Source organism: Notolepis coatsorum (assembly GCF_963971535.1).
Source record: "Notolepis coatsorum genome assembly, chromosome: 13".
NCBI classification, from domain to species: Eukaryota; Metazoa; Chordata; class Actinopteri; order Aulopiformes; family Paralepididae; genus Notolepis; species Notolepis coatsorum.
In genome coordinates, this window is record NC_140177.1 from 22694573 (window position 1) to 22718839 (window position 24267).

The 24267-nt window shown below is 44.1% G+C and overlaps 1 protein-coding gene across 1 annotated transcript in view; it reads right to left on the reverse strand.

Moving 5' to 3' along the window:
- Positions 1–21594, reverse strand: part of prkci (protein kinase C, iota) — a 123302-nt gene extending 101708 nt beyond the window's left edge. Inside the window, exon 1 of the mRNA XM_084327913.1 lies at positions 21246–21594. Coding sequence (XP_084184039.1) covers positions 21246–21331 — 86 coding nt within the window. The 5' untranslated portion in view covers positions 21332–21594. The remainder of the gene's footprint in view (positions 1–21245) is intronic.
- Positions 21595–24267: the final 2673 nt, after the last annotated feature.

The window sequence follows — 24267 nt, forward strand, 5'->3', positions numbered from 1 at the left end:
ACCGATTGCGGTGTCACTCTGCGACCTGATCTTGCTTTCGTGCCTAAGAATATCCGGAGTTCCTTCCGCTCCCGGGATATTGTGGTTCAGGCGTTTCGTCCTCCTCCTCACACTAGTGAGTTAGATGCGGGCCTTCACCTGTCATGTCCAGTCCGTGCTTGGGGATTTACCTCAGCCGTACTCAGGATTTCAGGGTTACCGTCCAGCTTTTTGTCTGTTACGGTGGGGCTCGTGCTGGTAAGGCACTGTCGGAGCAGCGCCTGTCCCATTGGTTGTGCGAGGGTGTTACCCGCTGCTACACGTTGGCTGGGCAGGATCCCCCTGGGGGCGTCAGGGCGCACTCCACTCGTGGGGTGGCTGCCTCTGCCGCTCTCCTGGGTGGGGCCTCGGTGGAGGCCATCTATGCTGCAGCTTCATGGTCCTCCCCGGGCTCCTTTGTAAGGTTTTTCCTCATGGACATGACCGGGGGTTCTGTCTCCCAGGCGGTTCTGGGGTCTGTGGCCTTTCCTGCTTCCCGTCCTTTGGTCGGGTAGCAGGAGTGTATGGGTATGGGCCACAGTGTGTTGAGTCACACGTGGTTCCGCCTGTACGGTGTGTTCAAGGGGTTCTAGTTTCCCTCTTGTTCGCATTCAGGTGGAGTTGACTGCGCCCCCCCTTCATTAGGGAGGATGGGGTGACAGGGCTCCCCGCACCCCTTGATGTGGGCTTACGGGTCCTCAGGGGGTACATCTGTCGGGTCTCGCGCCCGCTCTTCCCCATTATCTCGTAAGGCTCAGAGCGGGACGCGATGCAAATACGATATATAACGATAGGTTATGTAGATAACCTAGTTATATTAGTATTGGCTGAGCGTCCCGCTCTGCGCGGCCCTGAGTTCCCTCTTGAGGGATCTTTTCCTGGGACGGGTTTTGGCGAGGAAGGGTGTTTCATGACCAGAGTCATGGTTATATGGGTGGTGCCACCGTAAGGGGCGGGGCCCCATACAGGTGGGGTGCATGTGTTTTTTATTCGTGGGAGATACATTAAGTATCACAGGAGATAGAAGTATCTCGTAAGGCTCAGAGCGGGACGCTCAGCCAATACTAATATAACTAGGTTATCTACATAACCTATCGTTATCGCGGCAGCTCTAACTGTTGTGTTTATATATTGAAATAATAATGATGTATTCAATAATATATTGCTGCCAAATAAGTGAAGCCTATTGAAGGATGTCTATGTTTTTCAATGTGTATATAATGTATATCGGTGGGTGACAGGCCAGCATCTACTCAGACTGATCTATAGATCTTAAAAGTAGGGCAGTCAGTTCTGTGTCTCCACGGTAGCAAGCAGAGCCCAGTGCTCCGAGGTCGTTCGGCAGCTTGTACCATAAACAACTAGATAAGCACTGAGCAGGCATGGGTTTTGGTCAGAGAGAGAGTATGGGCCGTTGATTTGGGTCAAAGAAGACAGCGTGTCACATAGTAACAAGACGAAGGGGAGGGTTAGCCGTTGCTAAGGACTATAGTTTATAGCTGTGAGTTTCTTGCAGTGTAGGTTAGTTTCAGATACGACGCCCAGACGAGAAGAAGCTTGATCAGAGACTTTGAAACGATTCCCCCCCCCCATTCCCTCGCAGGGAGGAGTGGCGGGGAGGACTGAAGTGCCACGACGACAGGCTTTTGGATAACAGCTAGGCCACGACGACCACCGAGCGGGGTAACAGAAGATCATTAGAATAATGAATTTAGTTTCTTCCAAAGACTTTTTTTGTATCTACTTTTTCTCCCATTTTCTATTTTTCTCCCATCCCAATTTCGTATCGTCCAATTCTACCATCCCCTGTCTCGAACGTTGTTAGGCCATGCCAGGGCTGTACACTGCGATGATATCGTCGCGAATTGCCCCTTTAATTGGCCGTTGCGATTGGTAAATATTATCTGGGGGCGGGCTTGCGAGTAGTGCTTTCAAGCCTTGGATTCGCATTTCACTCCTAAATTATCCAAGGCGTGTGATGACGTCACTCACGCGAGCTGAGCAGTGAGCACTCAGCAGGTATGATCAGCGGGAACAATCGACTGAGCACTCACTCTGATAGGGCAAGTGCACCGGTGGAATAAGTCCCCGCGTCGGCAAAATGTCAGGCTGAACTCGCGATGCATCTTGTTGTAGCGTCTTTGCATCATCAAAAACCGATGCATTGATATAATTTCCTCTCATCCACTTGTCAGCAGTGCACTGTGACTGCACACACAGCAGATACTATTGCTTCGCTACTACATATAAGGCGAGAGCCGCGTCACAGTTATCAACAAACGGTGGAAGTCGAGGAGACATGAATAGAATTGCTCAACATGCTCTCTCTCTCTCTCTCTCTCTCTCTCTCTCTCTCAGTTCAAATGGCTTTATTGGCATGACGTACTTCTACATGTTGCCAAAGCAATATTAAACATAAACATGGATTACAAACAGATATAAGTACATACAAAATATCATTGTAAAATATAGTATATACAAAAATGTTCATCATAAAATATTACGGCATATATCTCTCTCTCTCGTGTGTTTTTAGCTAAAGTGGATAGAAAAGACAGTTTATGCAAAAGTCTTCTTTAGGCACCCAAGAGTTTTTATATAAATTGTCTTACAGTAGATTCTTTTATTTTTAATAATAATATAAGCTGCATATAAGGAATACAACCAAATCCTCTGTCATACCATAAAATTGTATTATTTATTATTATTTTGCATCGTGTTGAATCAAATCGTATCGAATCGTATCGTATCTCAACAGGGGGTGAATCATATCGCATCGCCCGGTGCTTCAAATGTATCGTTAATGTATCGTATCGTTGGCACCGTATCGAGATGCACATCGCATCGGCCTCAGTGAGGAGATGCACATCCCTACAGTATAGGGCCCAGCTGCAGCTCCGGAGAATCCTGGCCGTAGCTGGAGGCTACTCAGTACACACAGACAGTGGAGCTGGTTGCATATAGCGAGCATTTAGACTTGTTGCGTGGTGGCGATGTCTCGCAGATAATACAACTACAAGTATGATTATATAATATATATATTTTATTAAAAAAAATATATATAAAATATTTTTTTTTTTTTTTTTTTTTAAATCAAAAACAATCTATATAAATAATGGTAAAATTGTTATTTAAAAATTTGCCCCTAAAAAATAGTGCCCCTAGTGAAAAAGCTTAGCGTACAGCCCTGCATGCCTCCCACAAGCCGGCTGCAATGTGGACTAAGCCTTACATTACGTGTCCCCTCCGGTACTCGAGGAAGCAGCAGTCGCATCTTTTCACCTGCACAGCACGATCTCTCAGCGTCGGGGGTCTGCGTTTGGAGGGCACGCCGCCCCCGTCGCTTCCTGATTCTGCTGCGCAGGCGCACCAACCAACCTGTAGGAGTCGCTGTCCACAACGTCCGATCCCCACTCATCAGCTTCCCACCCCCTAATACTGCCAATTGTATTAGTATGAACGACCAGCCAAGCTAATAGCAATGCGGAGAGCTGGGCTCGAACCCAGCTGCATTGGTGGTGAGCGCCTTGCCCACTGCACCACCTAGCCGCATCTCTTACAAAGACTTTTCAAGGACAATACAGAACTGGTTTACATCTGATGACGAGGCTATGTTTAGGAAAATAAACATGATGATCTGAGGAAAGAGATCACGTGCAGTGTCGTTTCTTCTGATTATGGATGTACTAATAGGGGTTGCAAGAAAAACACAACGCACAACAGAGAGTAACGGAGGAGATGATGAGATGAGATTGGCTGATTGCCAAGAATCCAACACTATGTCATGCTGACGTGTGACGCCAGATCAGTTATCATGTTTGTGCAGTTTACATGACTACATGACACCCATGCTGTCCTGTGTTGACAAACAAATGGTCTCGTTTGAATGTCTCAAATCGCCAAAAGTATTTAATTGAGTTTTGAGACAACAGTCGTTTTGTTTTGATTCCTGGTGTGTTACACATTGTATCAGTTTAAGTATTGCAGAAGTTCTCAGACACCGATACCCTCTCTGGCGGCACGGTGGTGTAGTGGTTAACACTGTCGCCTCACAGCTAGAAGATTCCCGCTTGGGGACCAGGTTGCCAGGTACCCAGATGGGGTATCTCCCGGGCCTTTCTGTGTGGAGTTTGCATGTTCTCCCCGTGCTCGCAAGGGTTTCCCCTCCCGATGAGATAAACCCAATGGAAAAACATGCACAACAGATCGCTAACGCTGTCGCATCCCTGACGAAGACGGACAGGAGCACTTGGATTGGTCCCCGGGTGCGGCGCATGCTGCAGCCCTTGTCTGCTCCCGGCTGCCCTTGAGGGGAAGGATGACAGGATGGGAAGTGCAGAGAACATTTCATTCAGCGACTCAGTGCATGTGTGTGTGTTAGGGCTGACCCATATTAATCGATTAGTCGACTAATCGGTCGAAAGGAGCCGTAGTCGACTGGCCAACCTCTTAGTCGAATATAATAAAAAATTGAAATATTTATATATATATATATTTTTTTTTATCATTATTTCCAAAAGAAAATAGGCCTAGAAGCGTGGCTAACGCTAATGGCACGCATACCAGAGGCTAACTGCCTACGAAAACAGGCACAGAGGCACTGAAAAAGGATTTCACCCATCTAATGAACACACTAGACTAGACAAATATCAAGATGTATCCATCAGTGGACCAATTGCATGCTTTTGCAGAGGACAAGAAGCCTTCAGTCGACTCCTTCAGACATTAAGCACCCCCCACAGCCCAAATGGAATGATACAAAATTTAAAAAGAATAAAATAAAAAATAAGTTTAAAAATTTTATACTTTTTCCGACCAATAGTCGACTAACAGCTAATTTTGGCCAATCCTAGTCGACCATCCAAATCCTTAGTCGGGGACAGCCCTAGTGTGTGTGTGTGTGTGTGTGTGTGTTCCTGTGGGTCGCCTATCGTGTGTGTGTGTGTGTGTTAAATCTGCATGACAAATAAAGACTTCTTTTGCATCTCGTTCCAACTCCTGGGTGCAGCAAAATGGAAGGAGGATTGACCAAAGGAAGTGTTAACACGGGGTACATCTAGCGAGATATGGTGAGCAGCTCTGGTGTTACAGGGAGTAGATGACAATTTTAACAGGTGTATCAAATAAGGAGGGGTTAGACTAGAGATGTTCCGATACCATTTTTTCCTTTCCGATCCGATTCCGATACCTAAGCGTTGGGTATCGGCCGATACCGATACTTATCCGATACCAGTGCATACATTAAAAAAATAAAAAAATAAAAAGATTATATAAATTATAAATTTTTTATTTTTTTTATTTATTTTTTTTAAATACAGCTACTGTTTATATACTGTTTTTTTAGTAATAACTATAAAGTTTTATTCAACAACAGGTGATTGTATAGATTAGTATTAGTATCAGTAATTGAAAACTATCTCAATGAGTTCACCCACGGAAAGGTTGTTGGCACATTAGTTCCACACGGACATTATTCGTTGCTGCACTTGCTTCCACAAGAAGGCTCCGTTTAGTAGCAGAGGCTCTGTTGTTGTGATTTTTGCACAATAAATATTCAACATTCTCTTTTGAGACTCCGCCTCAGACTCTTATCATTTGGCACTAAAAGCTAAACATTGTCGCCGATATGGCTGTCCACAACATGTCATTAATTGTGTACGCGACATGCAATTGTGCAATGACGACGTTACCGTGAGCTAGGTTAGCTAGCATCAGAGCTACCGGTATATGGAAAAACTAACGTTACTGGTGACATTGTGATTTAACTTGGAATACTCCTTTGCCAACCTGCTGTACTTTGCTTGCAGGTCTGCAGCCATTATTGCTGGATTATGAATAGCCCCAACTTTAGCCAAGGTAACGTTATGGCTAAACCTTTAACGTTAGTTAATGCTAGCTTTCGGTTAGCTGTTCAGCTAATGCTAATAACATCAGAGCTCCCCGTCAACAGCGCTCTGCCGGGACGATGGCATTTTAACACTTTAACTGCCGGGAAACGCTTTACAGCGTCATTCCCGGCCATGCTCAAGTTGCCGAAGGACGCTTTACAGCGTCTTTAATATCAATATTTCAAAAATCTGTGATCGGATTCATATTTCCCCTCCGCTGGCCTGAGATCCACCAGGAGGACCCACTGAGCTCTCTGGCGGTTCAGGAGCGCCATCTGGTGGCCGATCGGCGCAATCGCCAAACAGGAAGTGCTGTGGAGGTTGTGCTGGTCGGCCATATTACTTCCGGGCACTCGGTACATGTCCCGGGACTCTGGCTCGTCACAATATAATAGCGATCCATTGCCAATAACTCGATAAACAACATGATTTGGACGTATATAGTATTATACAAGCTGGAAATGGTTCATCAGGATAAACATCCCATAATCGAAAACGGTCTACACCACGCTGATCGTCCAACGGCGCGAGGAAGATTCGGTAAGATTCAGCGTTATTGTTGAACGTGTTCCATATAAACTGTTATGATGAACATATGACCCACACTAGATGAATGATATAACGCTGCCCACGGAATTATAAACGATCCCCCGCCCATCCGGTCATCATCAGATCATACGTAGATCGTTCTAGAAGTACGTCCAATTGAAATTTTTTATATCGCCCCGATTGCCATCAAACTGTATTTCATCATCAATATAATGCATTTGGGGCTATAGATCACGTTCTGGAGAAAGCTGCAGAAAGAGATGAAAACATACTTATACATTAGACCATACTTTACTATGAATATGTGAATGAAAAAGTTTAACGTTGCTACACAATGAACAATACATATAGGACTTTGAATGGGCCCTAATAATGGCAATGTAGCAATAGAATTTAAAAAGTTATAGCCATGCAAAGAAGGGGTACTTCTCCATAGACAAATAGAGCTGGCAATCTATGGTATATAATGAATTTAACCCATGGCACCCAAAGTGTTAAGAAAGTATCTGCTCTGCTGTTAAAATGGCAATTGACACTTTAATTCACGGTCGATTAAGCACACGTTTGTTTTATAATGCTCACTCAGCGAGTAGGGTATATCTACAGAACCCAACGTCTGCAGTGTTGATAAATTACGTCATATGGTATCGGAGCGCAACATTAGAGGGTACTCGCCGATACCGATACCAGCATTTTAGGCAGTATGGGCGGCATTTCCGATACTGGTATCGGTATCGGAACAACTCTAGGTTAGACCAAGGAGGGTTTTGTAAATTAGTGCAAGCCCATGCATTATGCATTTCCCGTCGAGTTAACGTTGGCCAATTTACAGACGTGTACACAAGTCAGTGACATGTTGAAAGGGGGACATTTGTAGCTAACCTAATTGTTCCTGCCTAGTTATTGGCAACACTGCAAAACAATGCTTTGTTCCAATTACCAGGTGACCCAGTTGCAAGGAGAGGGAGAGATGATTTCAGTCAAGCACCGCCAGTTATTTACAAGGCCTTCCGTTGGGACAATGAGCTGTTCTTGTAGGCTATTATCTGGGCTGTGCGTCAACCGTGTACTTTGGAGAAGTGCTGACAGTGTGTGGCCATTTACTGTCAAGTAAAAGCTGAGGGTGAACGGCTTCACAGGAACACACCAGTGGAAAGTCCATTTGAACCTCGTTAAAACCTCAGAGCTGACCGTTCAAACCAGGGCACATGCTCGGTGGAATACCGGAGCGACTCATATTGACCCATATAAAAAGAGGCTTGGCTCCGATAACAATTTCAATATTTGGGAGCTTAAAAGGTGCTATAGATAAGATTTTACATTTAGTAATTTAGCTGGTGCCTTTATCAAAAGTGACAAGTGGGCAGGAAGGGTACAACTCAGGCAGCTAAGGGTAAGTAACTTTGTTCGTCAAACAGTGTCGAACTTGAGGGCTACAGTCTTCAGTCAGTGTTTCCCATTAATTACCTAGACTGTTGCGGTCTAATTTGTCCCGCCACCGTTTTATAATGAACCAAAAATATTATTTTTATGATTTAAATATCTTTTCTTATTATTATTATTTTTATATATTTTTAAATATAAAGTTTGCCAATAGGGATGTATCAGTAGTATTGGCAGTCGTAGTAGTCGTAATAGTAATCCAGTATATATATTTTTTTCCTAAAAAGTAAACCAGTGGTTCTCAAACCTCTCCTCGAGGCACCCCAGTCGTTCCATCTTAAATTCCACCACCAGCACACCTGATTCAACTAATAAAGGGCTTGTTAAGTGGAGTCAGGTGTGCTGGTGGTGGAAATGAACAAATACATGGAACGGCTGGGGTGCTTCGAGGAGAGGATTGGGAAGCACTGCTCTAGTAGATTTTGTGTTTTGAGCACAAAGTTCATCATAGATCTGGCCTCTTTATTTTGCTCTCAAGATTGATGCATTTAACTTTAAAATTTACAAAAAAAAAAAAAATTACGGGGGAGCATGGTTCACCCACCACAGTCTCACAAAATCCTGTGGGAAACACTGAGTTCATAGTAGTATAGACATATCAATATAGTAGGTAGTAATATAAGCAAGGAAATTACTTAGTAGTAAAGACAGGAAGGAGAATCAAGAACCCAAGTGTCCGATTCCTGGAATCACATGACTATCGATTCCTCTTATCGATGCCATGTTTTTCCGACAGTTGCGCATTTTAAAACAATAACGTTAGCACCATGCATGCAGCCATAGCAGACTATTTGATTCCTTGACTAGGAAAAGCTAAATGAAAAATTAATGCTTAGCCTTTCACTGTATTAATATTCTCCCATTTTAGATGACAAATAGACTGAAGCTGCAGCTAGTGGTTCTCGCGCACCTCAGGAAAATCCGTTCATGCTACCACAGCAGGGTAAGGAAAAGGTGAACAAGTGTCACTAAATGAGTCACTAAATTAGTAAGGGCTCGAAATTGCGACCGTTTTGGTCGCATATTGAAGAAAGTTCTGTTTTTCAATGTGTATATAATGTATATATATATCGGTGGGCGACAGCATTTACTCAGACGGATCTATAGATCTTAAAAGTAGCCGGCAGACAGTGTGCATCTCCAGTCAGACTGCAGATGAGGGCCTGTTATCAGCTGAGCTCTCAAGCCCAAAGATAAACAGCGAGCCAAGGTCATTGTCTACAGCAGCGCTGGACAGTACTCATCACATAGCAGTGTAACCACAGAGGTGCAGGAATATCAACACCGCCGTTGCTATAGTGATTTGGGTCAAAGAGCCGTTGCCATGGCAGTGTCAAGTCAAGTCAAGTCAAGAGTTTTAATTGTCACGGCATACAGGTATACAATGAAATGCGGGTGGTCTTGCCCGCAACGATGTGCAATACAGTGGTACATATAATAGAATCAAAAGAAGAAAACAACATTGTGCAGTAACAGGTAGCAGGTAACATGGAGTGACATCTCGGTATCTGTACATAGTTATTTACAGAGCATGTGTGACATGCTAGTTAGCTTTGGTAGTGCAATACACTGTTCCTGTTATTCTAATTTAAAGTGTCCTTTCCTTTGGCCATAAGTGTGCGTGTGTGCGACATGAGTGTGTGCCCGCTCATGTTAAAGTGTTAAGTGGCTGCTCGTGTGTGAGCGTGCACAGTGTGCGTGTCGTGTGTGTGTTCATGTGTGCTTGTGTGTGGACAGTTCAATGTTCTGAGCACTCAATGTTCATTGTTCATGGCTCTGATGGCCTGGGGGAAGAAGCTGAGCCTAAGCCGCTCTGTCCTAGTAGCTGGGGTTCGCAGGCGTCTGCCTGACCTCAGCAGCTGAAACAGGCTGTTATTGGGGTGGTGAGGGTCTTTCATTATCCTGCAGGCTCTGGATTTGCACCTCTTGTTGTATAGAACCTGCAGGGGGGGTAGTGCAATACCCGTGGTACACTCGGCTGAGCGCACCACTTTCTGTAGGGCCTTCTTGTCCTGTGCCGTGCTGTTTCCATACCAGGCAGTGATGTTTCCGGTCAGGATGCTCTCTACAGCTCCTGAGTAGAAGGACTGGAGTATCTTCCCCGATACTCTGAACTTCCTTAACTGTCTCAGGTGGTAGAGACGCTGTTTCGCCTTCTTTACTACTGTGTCTATGTGTGTTGACCATGTCAGGTCCTCTGAGATGTGGACCCCCAGGTACTTGAAGCTGCTCACCCTGTCCATGGTAGCCCCGTTTATCATCAGTGGTGTGTGTGTCTCCTGCTGTCCTCTCCTATAATCCACGATCAGTTCCTTGGTTTTGCCAATGTTCAGGAGCAGGCTGTTGTCCTGGCACCAGCGTTCCAGTACCTCAACCTCCTCCCGGTAGGCCTTCTCGTCGTTGTCCGAGATCAGCCCCACCACCACCGTGTCATCTGCGAACTTCACTATGGAGTTGGAGCTGAACTTGGCCACACAGTCGTGTGTGTAGAGTGAGTACAGCAGGGGGCTCAGAACACAGCCCTGGGGGGACCCGATGCTCAGGGTGATGGTGTTGGAGGTCTGACCCCCCACCCTGACCGCCTGGGGTCTTTCGCTCAGAAAGTCCAGTACCCAGGCGCTCAGGGCGGAGCTCAGACCTAGCTCGATCAGCTTGTCCACCAGTCTGGTGGGGACTATGGTGTTGAACGCTGAGCTGTAGTCAATGAACAACAGTCTCACATAGCCCCCCTTCTGACGGTCAAGGTGCGAGAGGGTGCTGTGCAGTACCTGGGAGACCGCGTCGTCGGTGGACCTGTTTGTCCTGTATGCAAATTGCATAGGGTCCATATCACTGGGGAGGGAGGCACAAATGTGGTCCTTGACCAGCCTCTCGAAACATTTCATGACCACAGAGGTGAGTGCCACCGGTCTGTAGTCATTTGGACATGCTGGGGAGGGTTTCTTCGGCACAGGGATGATGGTAGACATCTTGAAGCAGGCAGGGACCACTGACTCCGCCAGTGATTGATTAAATATGGCGGTGAACACAGGGGCCAGCTGGTTGGCACAGGTCTTGAGTATACGTCCTGTTATGCCATCTGGGCCAGCAGCCTTCCTGGTGTTCACCTGCATAAATGCTCTTCTCACACTGTGTTCCGACAACGAGAGAGCGTCCCCCCCTCCCTTTAGCGTGGCCTCTGATTCGTCGGTCCACTTCTTTGTCTCACGTGACACGACGGCGTCACGTGATCTCTGTTGATATGCCGGAAATAGCAAGATGGAGTCATGATCGCTCGAGCTTGTGGACCCCGTTAATGGCGGAGCGGCTACTGCCTTGTAACCCGCTTTGAACGGGGAATAGCAGTGGTCGAGTGTGTTCTTCCCTCTGGTGGAGCAAGCGATGTGCTGGAAAAAGGCCGGCATCACTTTCTTCAGGTTGGCCTGGTTGAAATCGCCGGCCACTACCATCGCTGCGTCTGGGTGTTTGATCTGGTGTCTGTTGAGATGATCGTGTAGTTCGCCCAGCGCTTTGCCCGTATTCGCGTGTGGGGGAATATACACGGCAGTCATGACGACTGCTGTGAACTCCCTCGGGAGGTGAAACGGACGACATAGGATAGAAAGATGTTCCAGGTCCGGCGAACACGAGTTTGAGAGGACCTGCACCCCCTCGGGATTAACCCAGGAATTGTTCGTGATGAGGCAGACTCCGCCGCCGATGGTCTTTCCTGAGCCAGCGTTGCGATCTGCACGTAAGACTGTGAAGGCATCCGAGGGAGAGACGCTTTTGTCTGGGGTCGTCGACGTGAGCCATGTCTCTGTGAGACATATAATGTTGATGTCTCTCATCTCCCGTTGGAACCGAACCCTCGCTCTCAGGTCATCCATCCTACCCTCCAACGAACGGGCATTCGCCAGAAAGATGGATGGAATTGCTGGGCGGTAAGCAGCTCTTTTTAGTCTCAATCTGATACCTCCTCGTCTCCCTCTGTGTCTCCTCCTGCCGTCGCCTTTGTTCTTTTCTTTGCCGCCATTCTCCCGTCTGATTTCTGCTGGCCATTCTAGGTCAAAAGTGTCTCCAAACTCCTCTTTGAGCCCGGGGTTCAAGTCCATAAGTGTCTGACGGTCGTATGACGTACCCGCCAGTGTTGCTTTAAATAAAAAAGTAGCAAAAACAAACATAATAGCTAAAAGTGAGTACATCGTTGCGGAGCTAAAACCAGAGGCGTCTGACCAGGGTCGCGTCCTCTTGAGGCAGCACATAGTAACGAGGAGAGGGGGCAGGCCTGTTGTTAGGGGGAAGAAGTTATGATGCGAGTTTCTTCCGGGTAAGGTTAGACTAAGACACGAGGCGGAATCGAGCAGTCGTGTTGACAGAGACTTTGAAAATCCCTCCTCACCCTCGCCGGGTAGGGGAGGGGAATGGAGTGCCACGACATCAATAGCTCCGGCTGACGGGAAGGTTTTGGCTAACAACGAGGCCCAGAACCATTGGACTAATGAGAGAAGAGATGATGGAGACGAAGAATTAAGACTGAACAATGACAATACAGAATGGGTTACATCTAGTACTGAGGCTATGTTTATGAAAATAAACATGAGGATCTGAGGAAAGAGATCACGTTGCAGTGTCGTTTCTTATGACTAACGGATGTACTACTAACAGGGGTTGATACAAACACAACGCAGAACAGAGAGTCACGAAGGAGATGTATACATGAAAACATTTATTCTTTTTCACATGTTGAATGATGGATTGTTAATGTCAAATGAGCCATAGTATTGTCTCCATAGCTATAATATAGAATATAGATATAGCCCTGCAAACACCGCAACGCACAGTGAAAATCCCTATACTTTACAACGCTGGCACACAAATATGGGGAAACAGTGTGGCAGTCAATGTGTTAACATCTAGTTTCTAGTGGCTGAATGTTATCTGTAGCACCTTTAACCTCTTAAGCCCGGAGCCCTATTTTCTGAAAATCCATCTAAAAGTAAAGTAAATGGAATATTGCTTCTGGGCAATTCCATGCAAATGTCAACCTCACCATGAAAAAATTTAAATAACATGATCATAACCAAACCAATTTCAAATGTATCATCAAGGTCTATATTTTGAAGTACAAAATAGATTTGATCGTAATATTTATGAGAATGCATGTTTTTTCACACTACAGGAGGAGACACAATGATGTAAACATTTATTTTTCGATTAACCTAATTGTATGACTTTCTGAATGGCCAGAATGGCAAAAAAATAAATCAACCGATATTTTTCTAACCTCACCTTTGGTCATGAAGGGCTGTTGTATCAATATGTGAATCAATTATGTACTTTGTGTCTTTCCATTGGCAGGTGAAGCATGCTGTTATAATGCCCCTTTATGGGACAGCCAATGTAACGTCCATAACGTTTTCCAGGAAAAGTTGTCATAAAACATGCATCTGGAATGCAATGTCAACCAAACTTCCTAAGCAAATCTAACTTTTATAAAGATGACATATTAGCAACAATTAGTCATTCTGGTCTTATTTTTTGTATTCTTTACAAGTGTTATGGATGTTACATTGCAAGTGACGGATGTTACATTGCGAATGTGTGTTGTTAAGTCCGATTAGGACCTCTTTGTTTGAAGTATAATTTACACATTTTTGTTACACTTATTGAGATAAAGATGAGCCTGCAATAAGAAATGTTTTGACCTTTTGGATTTTGAGATAGGTGACAAAATACACAGCGTTATGGATGTTACGGAAATTGACAAGCTTTTCGGACTCACTGAACAGTGAACACATGATGAAAACTCTGAATATCTTTTTCAAAGAATAACATGTTTACTATCACTTTGTAGGGAAGGGTTTGAGGTACCCAAAAAGCACATTGAAGGAAAACCTGGCATTTCCTCTCAAGGAATGAATCACAAAAAAGTGCCGTTATGGATGTTAGATTTTTGCGTTATGGATGTTACACGTCTGAAATAGACAAAAAACACTATCAAAAATGTGTTGTTAAGTCCGATTATGACCCCTTTGTTTGATTTAAATCAGAAGTATTTTATGACTCCTTGTTTGATTAAAATCCAACATATTTCCAGACAACTTTTTCACACATTGGTCTAGGCAGGTCCACGTTAGCCTACTGCTAATCGGCTGCTGTCGGCCATCTCCCCCTCGCGTCTGCTCAGCCTACATGTGTATTTGTTATTGTTTTGCCGAGTATCGTGACAAGAATCATCAAATTTGCTGACGACACAGTGGTGGTGGGCCTGATCTCTGCCAACGACGAGAGGGCCTACCTGGAAGAGGTCAAGGTCCTGGCGGGATGGTGCCAGGAAAACAGCCTCTCCCTGAACGTCAGCAAAACAAAGGAGATGATTGTGGACTTCAGGAGGTCGGGGGTCAAGGACTACAGCCCCCTCAGCATCGACGGGGCACCGGTTGAGAGAGTCAACAGCTTTAAGTACCTCGGAGCCTACATATCCGAGGACTTGACATGGACCACACACATTGACAGTGTTGTGAAGAAGGCACGACAACGCCTCTACTTCCTCAGGCGCCTAAGGAAGTTCCAAGTCAGTCAGAAGATCCTTAAGAACTTCTACTCATGTACAATAGAGAGCATCTTGACCGGCAACATCACCTCCTGGTTTGGGAATAGCACTGCACAAGACCGAAGCAGACTACAAAGAGTGACACGTTCAGCCGAACGCACAATTGGAGGGGGGCTCCCCACCCTCCAGAACATTTACAACAAGCGTTGCAAGGGCAAGGCTAAGAGAATCATTAAAGACTCCAGTCACCCGAACAACTGCCTCTTTGAACTGCTGCGGTCAGGCAAGCGATACCGGAGTCTCAAGGCGAGCACAGAAAGACTCAGAAGAAGCTTCTATCCCCAGGCCATCAGGCTGCTAAACGAACAATGAATGAACACTACACAACAACAACCACCAAACGCACATAGCACACACATCCACACGCACACACTCACTTTAAACAAACACACTGTAGCACCCACTCCACACACTTTATAGCACACACCCACTTTAAACAAACACACTGTAGCACCCACTCCCCACACTTTATATTTATTGATGAAGGATTGCACTACAACTCGTACACCTTACTGTAAATTGTACCTAAAATTGTACCTCATCCCATTTCTGCTTTGCACTAGATAGTACTGTACATTAGTACACTGCATAGTATTGTATATTATATGGTAACTCAGAACATTGTACATATGTCTATACCGAACACTGTGACCTCATTTTTCTTCTTCTAAATTACATGCTATATTATGTTATTTGATACTATCTTGTCTAGCACAGTCTCTGGAGCGTAACAGTAAGAAGCATTTTGTATGAAAGTATTCTGTACTTCTGTATGACAACTATTAAAGAACTTGAACTTGAACTTGAAGAAACCCACCCCAAAAAACACAGAAACCCCAAATGAAACCAAACAGAAAGTAAATTAGTATTATTCCAGGGACGACATTTCAAGACAGGCCCCAGAAATGAAGGATGCAGTGACCATAAGAGAAGGAGTCAAGCAGAGGGTTCAGAAACGCCACATGTCCATGTCCCTTATGGAGGCTTACCGCTGCACTTCCAACCAAAGAGGACAAGTCCTGGGTCAGTTTTGATCAGATTCGTGAACACCTCAATCCTCACATGGATAACAGAGGGAGATACCATTTCTCTGAACCAGTCCAGGCAGAGTGAATTGGACTTGATTTTTTATAACTTTCTTTTTCATGGTGAGGTTGACATTTTCATGGAATTGCTCCAAAACTCATTTTCTGATTTAACCGATATTAATATTGCTGTTCTCTGTATAGAAAACACTTTTGTATGTTAATCGAATAAAGAGCTATTTTCCAAAAACTTTTTGATCTTTGTGAAAGTGGCTTCTCAGCTCTGGTCCAGCCAGCTGAAGACTTCTTAGCTTAACATAACGACAGTAAGTTTGGGGGAATAATGGGATAACTGGGGATGTTGTTGGTCCTGACAAGAGTCTCAAAGCAACTCTGAGGTCATGCTCAATGTCCAATCTGTTCCTCTGCTCTGTCTTCAGCTGGACCAGAGCTGAGTCATAATATTCAGTCATTGTTTACATATAACTCAGTCATTGTTTAGATATAAGTTATAACACAGTCATAATACTCAGTCATTGTTTACATATAACTAAGTCATACTCAGTCATCAGCACAGTCTGCATGAATCGCATAGAGCAGAGAATGTGGTTTAAACTTTAGAACTGCACTAATTGTGGTTGTTTTTAGAGATTTTAGAGACGTTTTATACTCATGCTACAAGATTTTGGCCTGTGCTACAAAACGATTAACCTCTGTAGCACCAGTGCTATGTGCAAAAAAAGTTTACGTACAGCCCTGCGCTTATCGGACTTGAAATCTATTTTAGATCCTTTCCAACAAAACAACTGTTGCACTAATCAAAATGCTTGAGACTAATGCCATTTACAATATATTCCAGTACGATTGTTCTAACCTATCTTACAAAGTATTTTATTGTCACAATTTTGATTGTCACACCAAATTATTTAGCATCTCACCATATGATGAACCACAGCCAACAATCACTGCTTTTCATGCAAAAAGTATTGTTAGACATGATCTGAAATCAAATTACTCAATTAAATACTTTTGAGATTATTTGAGACATTCAAACAAGACCATTTGTGTGTTAACACAGAACAGCATGGGTGCCATGTAGTCATGTAAAACCGACATAGGCTTCACCTATTTGGCAGCAATATAGATATTATTGGATACATTATTATTATTTCAATATATATTATATATATATATATAAACACAAGTTACACAACAGTACCATAGCAACCAGGAGGTCAGTACGGATAACCGAAGAAAGCTGTTGGAACTTGGGACATTATGTAAGACAACAATGTCATTGTTATGTTATGTATTATTATTGTTATGATTTTATTTGTTTTTTTTTGCTTATTTCTGTATGTAACCTCAACATGACTGTAAATGTGGGAAACCTCAGTTGCCTTTCGAGTTTAAATAAAGGTTTGAAATTAAATGGAAAATATAGGTATATTGACCTGGATGCAAATGCAAGAGATGCACAATAATTGTGGGATATTTTAGATTTGAAGATGTTGCTCATTTCATTACACTGGAAAAAGGTTACTTCAGGGCGGGCGGGTAGCGCAGCGGACTAAGTGTGTCTACCATCGCAGCGACAGTGTGACCGAATCCGGCTGCTGCGGTACCTCCGGCTTGGTCGGTCGTCCATATTGACACAATTGGCAGTGTCAGCGGGTGGGGTGGGTCCTGGTCATTGTAAACAGCGACTCCTACAGGTCGGTCAGGGCGCCTGCACAGCGAGGGAGGGAGGGAACTGGGGAAGGTAGTGTGATCCTCCCACGCGTTACACTTCCCTAGTGAGAGTCCTCGCTGTCAGGTGAAAAGAGGCTGCTGGCTGTCTCCACATGTATCGGAGGAAGCATGTGATAGACTTCAGGGCTCCCTAGACCGGCAAGTGGGGGGCAAATGCGCGCAAGGACCAGGAAGGGGAGGGGGGAATTGGCATAACGACTAAAATTGGGATGGGAGAAAAATACAGAAAAATATGAGAAAAGGTTAAAAAGAAAAAAAAAACGTCAAAATATTGTAATTAGGGGGCGGCTGGGTGACGCAGCGGACTAAGCGCTCGTCACCAACGCGTGAGACACTGGTATCGAATCCGGCTGTCAGCGTTGCCTCCGGCTTGGCCGGCCGTCATACTGGCTCAATTGGCAGAGTCAGCGGGAGGGAAGCCGGTGGGTGGTAATCTGGTCGTTGTAAACAGCGACCCCTACAGGTCGGTCAGGGCGCCTGCACAGCGAGGAAGGGAGATGGTAGTGTGAGCCTCCCACACGTTACACCTCACAAATGAGAGTCCGCGCTGGCCGGTGAAAAGAAGTGGCTGGCTGACTCTGCATGTATCGGAGGGGACATGCGATAGTATCTATCAACCCTCCCTAAACCGACCCGTAGGGGGCACATGCGAGCAACGACCAGGAAGGGGAGGGGGGAATTGGCACGACTAAATTGGGATGGGAGAAGAAAAAAACAGAACAGGGGGAGAAAAGGTGGATCAAAAATATATATATATCGAAATTACGGATGGGATATCGGTACGATACCAGGCTATGTATCGGTGTCTGAGAACTTCTGCAATACTTAAACTGATACAATGTGTAACAAGGCAGAAATCAAAACGACCACACACACCTACACCCCCTCCCATAGGCTACGCTCCTCTGCCACTGGCCTCTGCATCACTCCTCACACCAGGCTGTACTGTGGGGGAGAGAGCCTGGAACGCCCCCCCAACCCCCCGCCTCAATCTGCAACGTCAAACCTCCTTCCAATTTGCTGCTCCCAGCAGTTGGAACGAGATGCAAAAGACTTGGAAAATAGACATGTTGATCCCCCCTACTTTTAAGGACTATATCGCAGAGTTGTTTACACACACTTGCAACTGTCACCCAGCCTTTTAACTGCAATTTGTCTGTATGTATTACATACCAAGTAATTTTATTTGGTTGTTTTGTTTGATGTGTGTTTTAATTATTTTCCTTACCTCTGTGATGTATGTATTGTCCGTCTCTTTGTCCTCTCACCAGGCCGTCGTTGTATATAAGAATTTGTTTGTAATTGACCTGCCTGGTTAAATAAAGGTTAACCCACTGAGTCCCTTCTCTGGTCTTTAAATCCAGACTGATGGTTCAGGCTTTTCTTAAATCCAGTCCTGCTCGTTGTTGTCCTTGTTTTCTCTCCTGTTTCTCATCTTAAAATGTGAAGCGTCTTGGGTTTATGTGAAAGGCGCTTCAGTTCAAATTAACTGTTATTACTATTGATTTTTTGCATTTTTTACTCATAGAAGCACGTTAGATCTCTCTAATGTTGAAAAGTACTGTACATAGTGTCCAGTGAGCACAGACTTGTGGTCCAAGTCACTACTGTTAAGTAATAGCAACTACCCAGATGGATCAGTATTCGATATCGGCTGACACTGAAAGGTTGTGACTCTGAGTCGTTATCGGCAGTGAGAAAGTGGTATCGTGCTGCATCCCTAGATCATAATAAAGTTCATTAAAATAGCCTAATTTAAATAGTATCCATTAGATTAATTAAACCTTCATATCACAATATTACTCAAATCAATACCAATTAGCCTAACTTGAACAAGGAAAGATGGGTTATATTGGGTATTTGATCCGAGTTGAAATTGTTTAACCCAGGCTCCTACAGAAGAGTTAGACTACAGAATTGTATCATTATCATAATGATATTTCTTAATATTATTTGATATTTGTTAGACGCACGGTTGTATGAACTTATGTCGCCCCATGTCTCGCCCACGCACTCGTTATAATCTTCTAATTATCTTCTCTTGAGGAAATAGAAAGAAACCTGTTTCAATTGGAATTTAATTAAAATTTTCATGGATTTCTGTGAAGCGGTGCCCCTCCATCGAAGGTTCTATAAAATGGCAAAAGAAAAAACTATTAACTTGGGCTGTCGAAATAAAAGCCTCTTGATATCAGCGGGGGAGAGCGGACCGACCACAATAACACAGTGTCTCATAGACTTCAATATAACCACGGTCTGTCTGCATCTGGTGGTGTGGGGGGGGGGGGGGGGGGGGGGCAGTCAGTGAGTGATTGACTCCTAGTGTCTGCCCCGCGGTGAATGAAGACAATAGCAGTGACAGCCACAGCCTCCTACGGACTGACACCACCACCGTGCTGCTGGGGCCGAGGAGGCGCTGCTCACTGACAACAGACTGAGTGAGAAGGAATGACAATGAAAAACATCACTTTTGAGACGATACCCAACAGCCCATTGAAACCTTTAACAGTCCCCTGTACATGAATTTAGCAGCCACGACTCCCCTCCAGGGAGGATAATGTAAAGTCTAAAGTCTCATTCTGTTCTTATTGCTCACCCAAAACAAACAAACATGGCAATTATGGTAAAATCAACTGCATATGACGACATAGCCTATGTATAAAAAAAAAGAAGAAAACACAAGTCACGAGTTCCTGAAAGTGAGGCTGTGAGTAAGACCAGGAGGAACCTGGGCCTGCCCCACAGTAAAAATTATGGAGGGAGGGGGGGGGGGGGGTGAATAACAATGCTGATAATAGCTTGACTTGAAGTGAGGCTCCGTCCAACCATAACTGAAGTGTGTACTAGAGTCACTAGAGAGTAGAGACCCACCTATGAAGACTATTTCGGCTGCACTTTTTCCACATAGTTGAGATTCCTTTGTTGTTGCAATCTCAGAAATACTTTGAATTCTTTGCGTAGTAAGAAGCTCATGAAGCGGAGACATGATTACATTGCTTGCTGGGTGTAACAGGAATGGGAGGGAAGTACATCAACAGGTCTGGCAGAGGTGACTTGTATGACACGTTATTCCTGTCTTGGCTGAACTACAATCACTGGCTTCATCATACAGGCAGAGAGAGAGAGGGAGTGCCATGGAAACATATTACTCAGTGACAAATGATTACCATAACCGAATGAAACAATAAACCCAAAACAAACTGCACACACATGTTGTTAAGTAGCAAGAAGGTAGCCCCCGTGTTCTGTGTCAACATGCCTTCACACGCCATTATCACACGAATGCCAGCTTGCCAACGCTGTCAGTTAGCAATGGAAGGCTATGTCAACGATGCCATGCCAGGACCATTGATTGATTGAAAACTGTATTAACAGATTGCAGAATGGGTACAGTACAGTTCAATACACACAATTGTTAAGGGGATGCAGACCAGAGAAAGACTTTCGTCTTGTTTACATCAGGGTCCCCCATTTTCAATTCATCAGCCAATAACAGATAACCAGTTACCTAACTGTATTAGTTAGCTAACTTAACATGTCATCGTTGTTTTAAGTTAGCTAACTGTTAGCTGGTCTAAAAGGCTTTGGAAACCATGATACACATGTTGTCAACCTCCGATTGAGAGATCATAATAAAGTATGATGACCACTTCACTTAGCTACGTTAGCTTCGCTACCGCGCGTCAGATAATAACAAACACGCCGTCCTTGTTCTTCACAAACAATAATAACTTTGTGTGTACAGTACGTTAGCGAGCCAGTTCAACAACAACACAACACGCCTGGATATAGTTTCACTTGTCTTGTCAAGTTCCTCCTGCTGGCTGGTCCAACGTTAGCCGGCTGGTTTAGCCGCTAGCTATAGCTAACGTTAGCACAAGCAGGTACAAGCTAGCTCTCCAACTCTTCAACGTGCCCCCGGTCGGCAGGTGAAACTACTCGGATGGTGTGTAGAGAGCGACGTGAGTCCCTTACCCTTTATAGTAGGCTTTGACCCGGACTTGGTGCGGGTGATCGCCGGGGTGGGACGACATGGTGCTGTCCCGCAGAGTCGGCATCATAAGACCGACCCAGTCGCCGCGGAGGACGCCTTCCTTCTGTGGGCTTCTTTAGTTGTGTACCACGCCCCGAAACACTTGGTTTAGATCCTCCTCAGTCGTATATACGAAGCAACCGGTGAGGCGAATGGTTCTAAAATGTAAAAGAAATCGCCGTCCCCCGTTACAATTAACAACATTCACATGTAAAGTAATGGAAAACTTGCGGAGGTTCCGCCAAACAACTCCCTGCTACTGCAAAGGCCTAACGACGACGGACCGGTCCATTGTTCGGAATGCCACGGGGGAGCAGCATAACTTGGGGGGGTACATAAACAATAAAAAGAAAACCGGATTAAATCAAAGATACGTTCGTATAGGTGGTTTGTTCAAATTACACATGTTTTAGAAATACTTGCTAATCGGTGTACTTTTTTTTGCTAGAATCTGAGACAGGGTGAGAATATGCTATTTTGCCTAGAATTCCGACTGTACCAAGTCAAACTCAAGGAGGGGGGGAGTTTCTTCATGTACAACTACACTCATTCTTGCCTCCCCTCAAGTTCAAGTTTCAAGTTTGTTTATTATTTGTCACAATAAAATACAGAATACTTTACGATGAAATGCTTGTTTCTGTATGAGCCCCTGAGAGTGTGCTTCATACAGTAAAAAAAAAAAAAAAAGTAAGTAAGTAAGTAAGTAAGTAAACTGGTTGTTGACTGTAGTAGATTTTAGAATTGATAGATTCTACGGACACAGGGTCGAGTTACATTTCAGTTACATTTGTTAGTCCCCTATGAGTCGGAGATCCTCTGGTAGGGGTCTCCTGGTTGTTCCTAAAACGTGCCTCATCACAAAGGTGACTGGGTTTTTGCTGTACCATACAAACATCAAAATTCACAAGTGCATAATAATGGAGAGAGATCACTCCCTAATCCATGTGCTAGAATAACTCTTTACATTCCATTTACAAAAAAGACTCATATTTCCAGAGACTGTATAAATTGAGATATAAACCTGATTTTCTTCGTCCACCATGGTCCCACTTCCATCATTAAGACGTCCTCCTTGATTCATTCCTCAACCACTGCTTCATGTGAGGCAGTGCTATGTTCACTGCCCCAAAGAGTATTATGAGCATTCAAATCTCTCACACCATATGTATCTTCTGTCAGAACTCTCTGAGATCATTTGCATTGATCAATTCTTTCAAGGATTATATAAATGAAGTCATGTGATATCTCCTCCAGGACTATACTTCCATATTGTACTCATTTGGAACATTAAGGGTAAACTGGGGCAAGTCTCCCCTCTTAAGAACAATGTCTATTTTCTGTATTAAAAAAAAATATATATATATAATAGATGGTAACATTTGATTTGGATAGTCCAATGTTGACAATCAATTTACTATTAAATTAGATTATATTAAAATGTATTGTCATCATACAGCACAAGTACAGTACAACGAAAAGAGGTTTGGCATCCAACCAGAGTGCAAATGTAACAGTAAAGTGCAATAGTAACATACAATGTACAGGTGATTAAACTGGGTATAACATATATAAATTAGTATTACTGAGTAACAGTGCTAATCAGATGTATGTATAGATTTGTAGTATTAATATGTATAGTATAATATAATTTGAGTGTCACTACAACTTTGATAAAACACAACATCTATCTAATCTATATATCATCCTGAGACACTACTGTAGTTACCGGAACATATTGTGCCAAAAGGGTCAGAGTTCAGGGTCGGCCATTTTGGAACAAGTATGGTTCAGTGCCTTGCGCCAGGGCCCCTTCGACAGGGTGGACATATTGGCCATTGTAGGGGATCAAACTTGAGACCTTCTGGTAACAGAACTGGTCTTTCCAACCACAAGGCCGCCATGCTGTCTCCACACCGCCATGCTCTGTGATCTTGTGAAAGCATTACTCATTCACTGAGTCACTGTCCTCCTCTTCCTAAGGGGATTCCATCCTTGACCTCCGTGTGTCATGCCTTGTGAATGTTGGTGTATCGGTAACACAGTTTCAAATGGGACTCAGTCATTCGTGTCTTCACATTTCTCAAGTTAATTATCTTCAAGTTCAAGTTCAAGTTTCTGTATTTGTCGGATAGGTGCTTTAAGTGTTGTTGTTGTTTTTTGTAAAAATAAGTGGTCTACATGTTAAAATAATAGCTCTACATTCTGACAGTCATCATTGACATAGAGTGTTTGGTCAGTAACATGAGTCTCCCAGTCCCTCCTTCTCTGCAATAACAGAAAATACATGTGCTGGTATCCTGTTCCCACTTTATCCAATCAGGAGAGAGAACTCCACACTGCAAAAATGGTCAGACAAAAATAAGATATAAAAACTAGTTTTAACACTTTGATTGCCCAACCCGAGTTTTCTCGGGGTTTACCCCCCGCGGGTTGAATGCCCACTCACGAGAATTCTCGTATTTTCTCGTTTTCTTTTTTATTAGCGATCTGAAATCATATTTCATCAACCAAGTCTACCGTTGGAAAATCAGCCACTCCAGGCGCTCAGATGTGAAAAAAGTGCCCCCTATCGTCTCCCAGATGGTAATTCACCCTTTTGGATGGGATTCAATGAAAATGAATGAGAAAAAAAACCTGCACTCCACATTTTTACTTCTCACTCACGCAGCCGGGGTCGATCAGCTCCACTCTGGAGCCTCAGAGCAGCGGGGATTATGTGTTTTTACAGTATACTCAAGGATCAATAAAAGGATAGATTTTTTCGAATGGCGATCAGGAATTGGAATAATCCATTTGGATACCATCTGATCTCAGGTAAGGAATCTATGTTACCAGTCATAGGATAATCAGACCCGTTTTCACGGAGATATAAGCTTTTATGTGATTATGTGATATGGCTGTTTGACTCTAAGAGTGATCAGGAACTGAGAGAATCGATTTTCAGCGCGCGGCACTAGCGTGCAC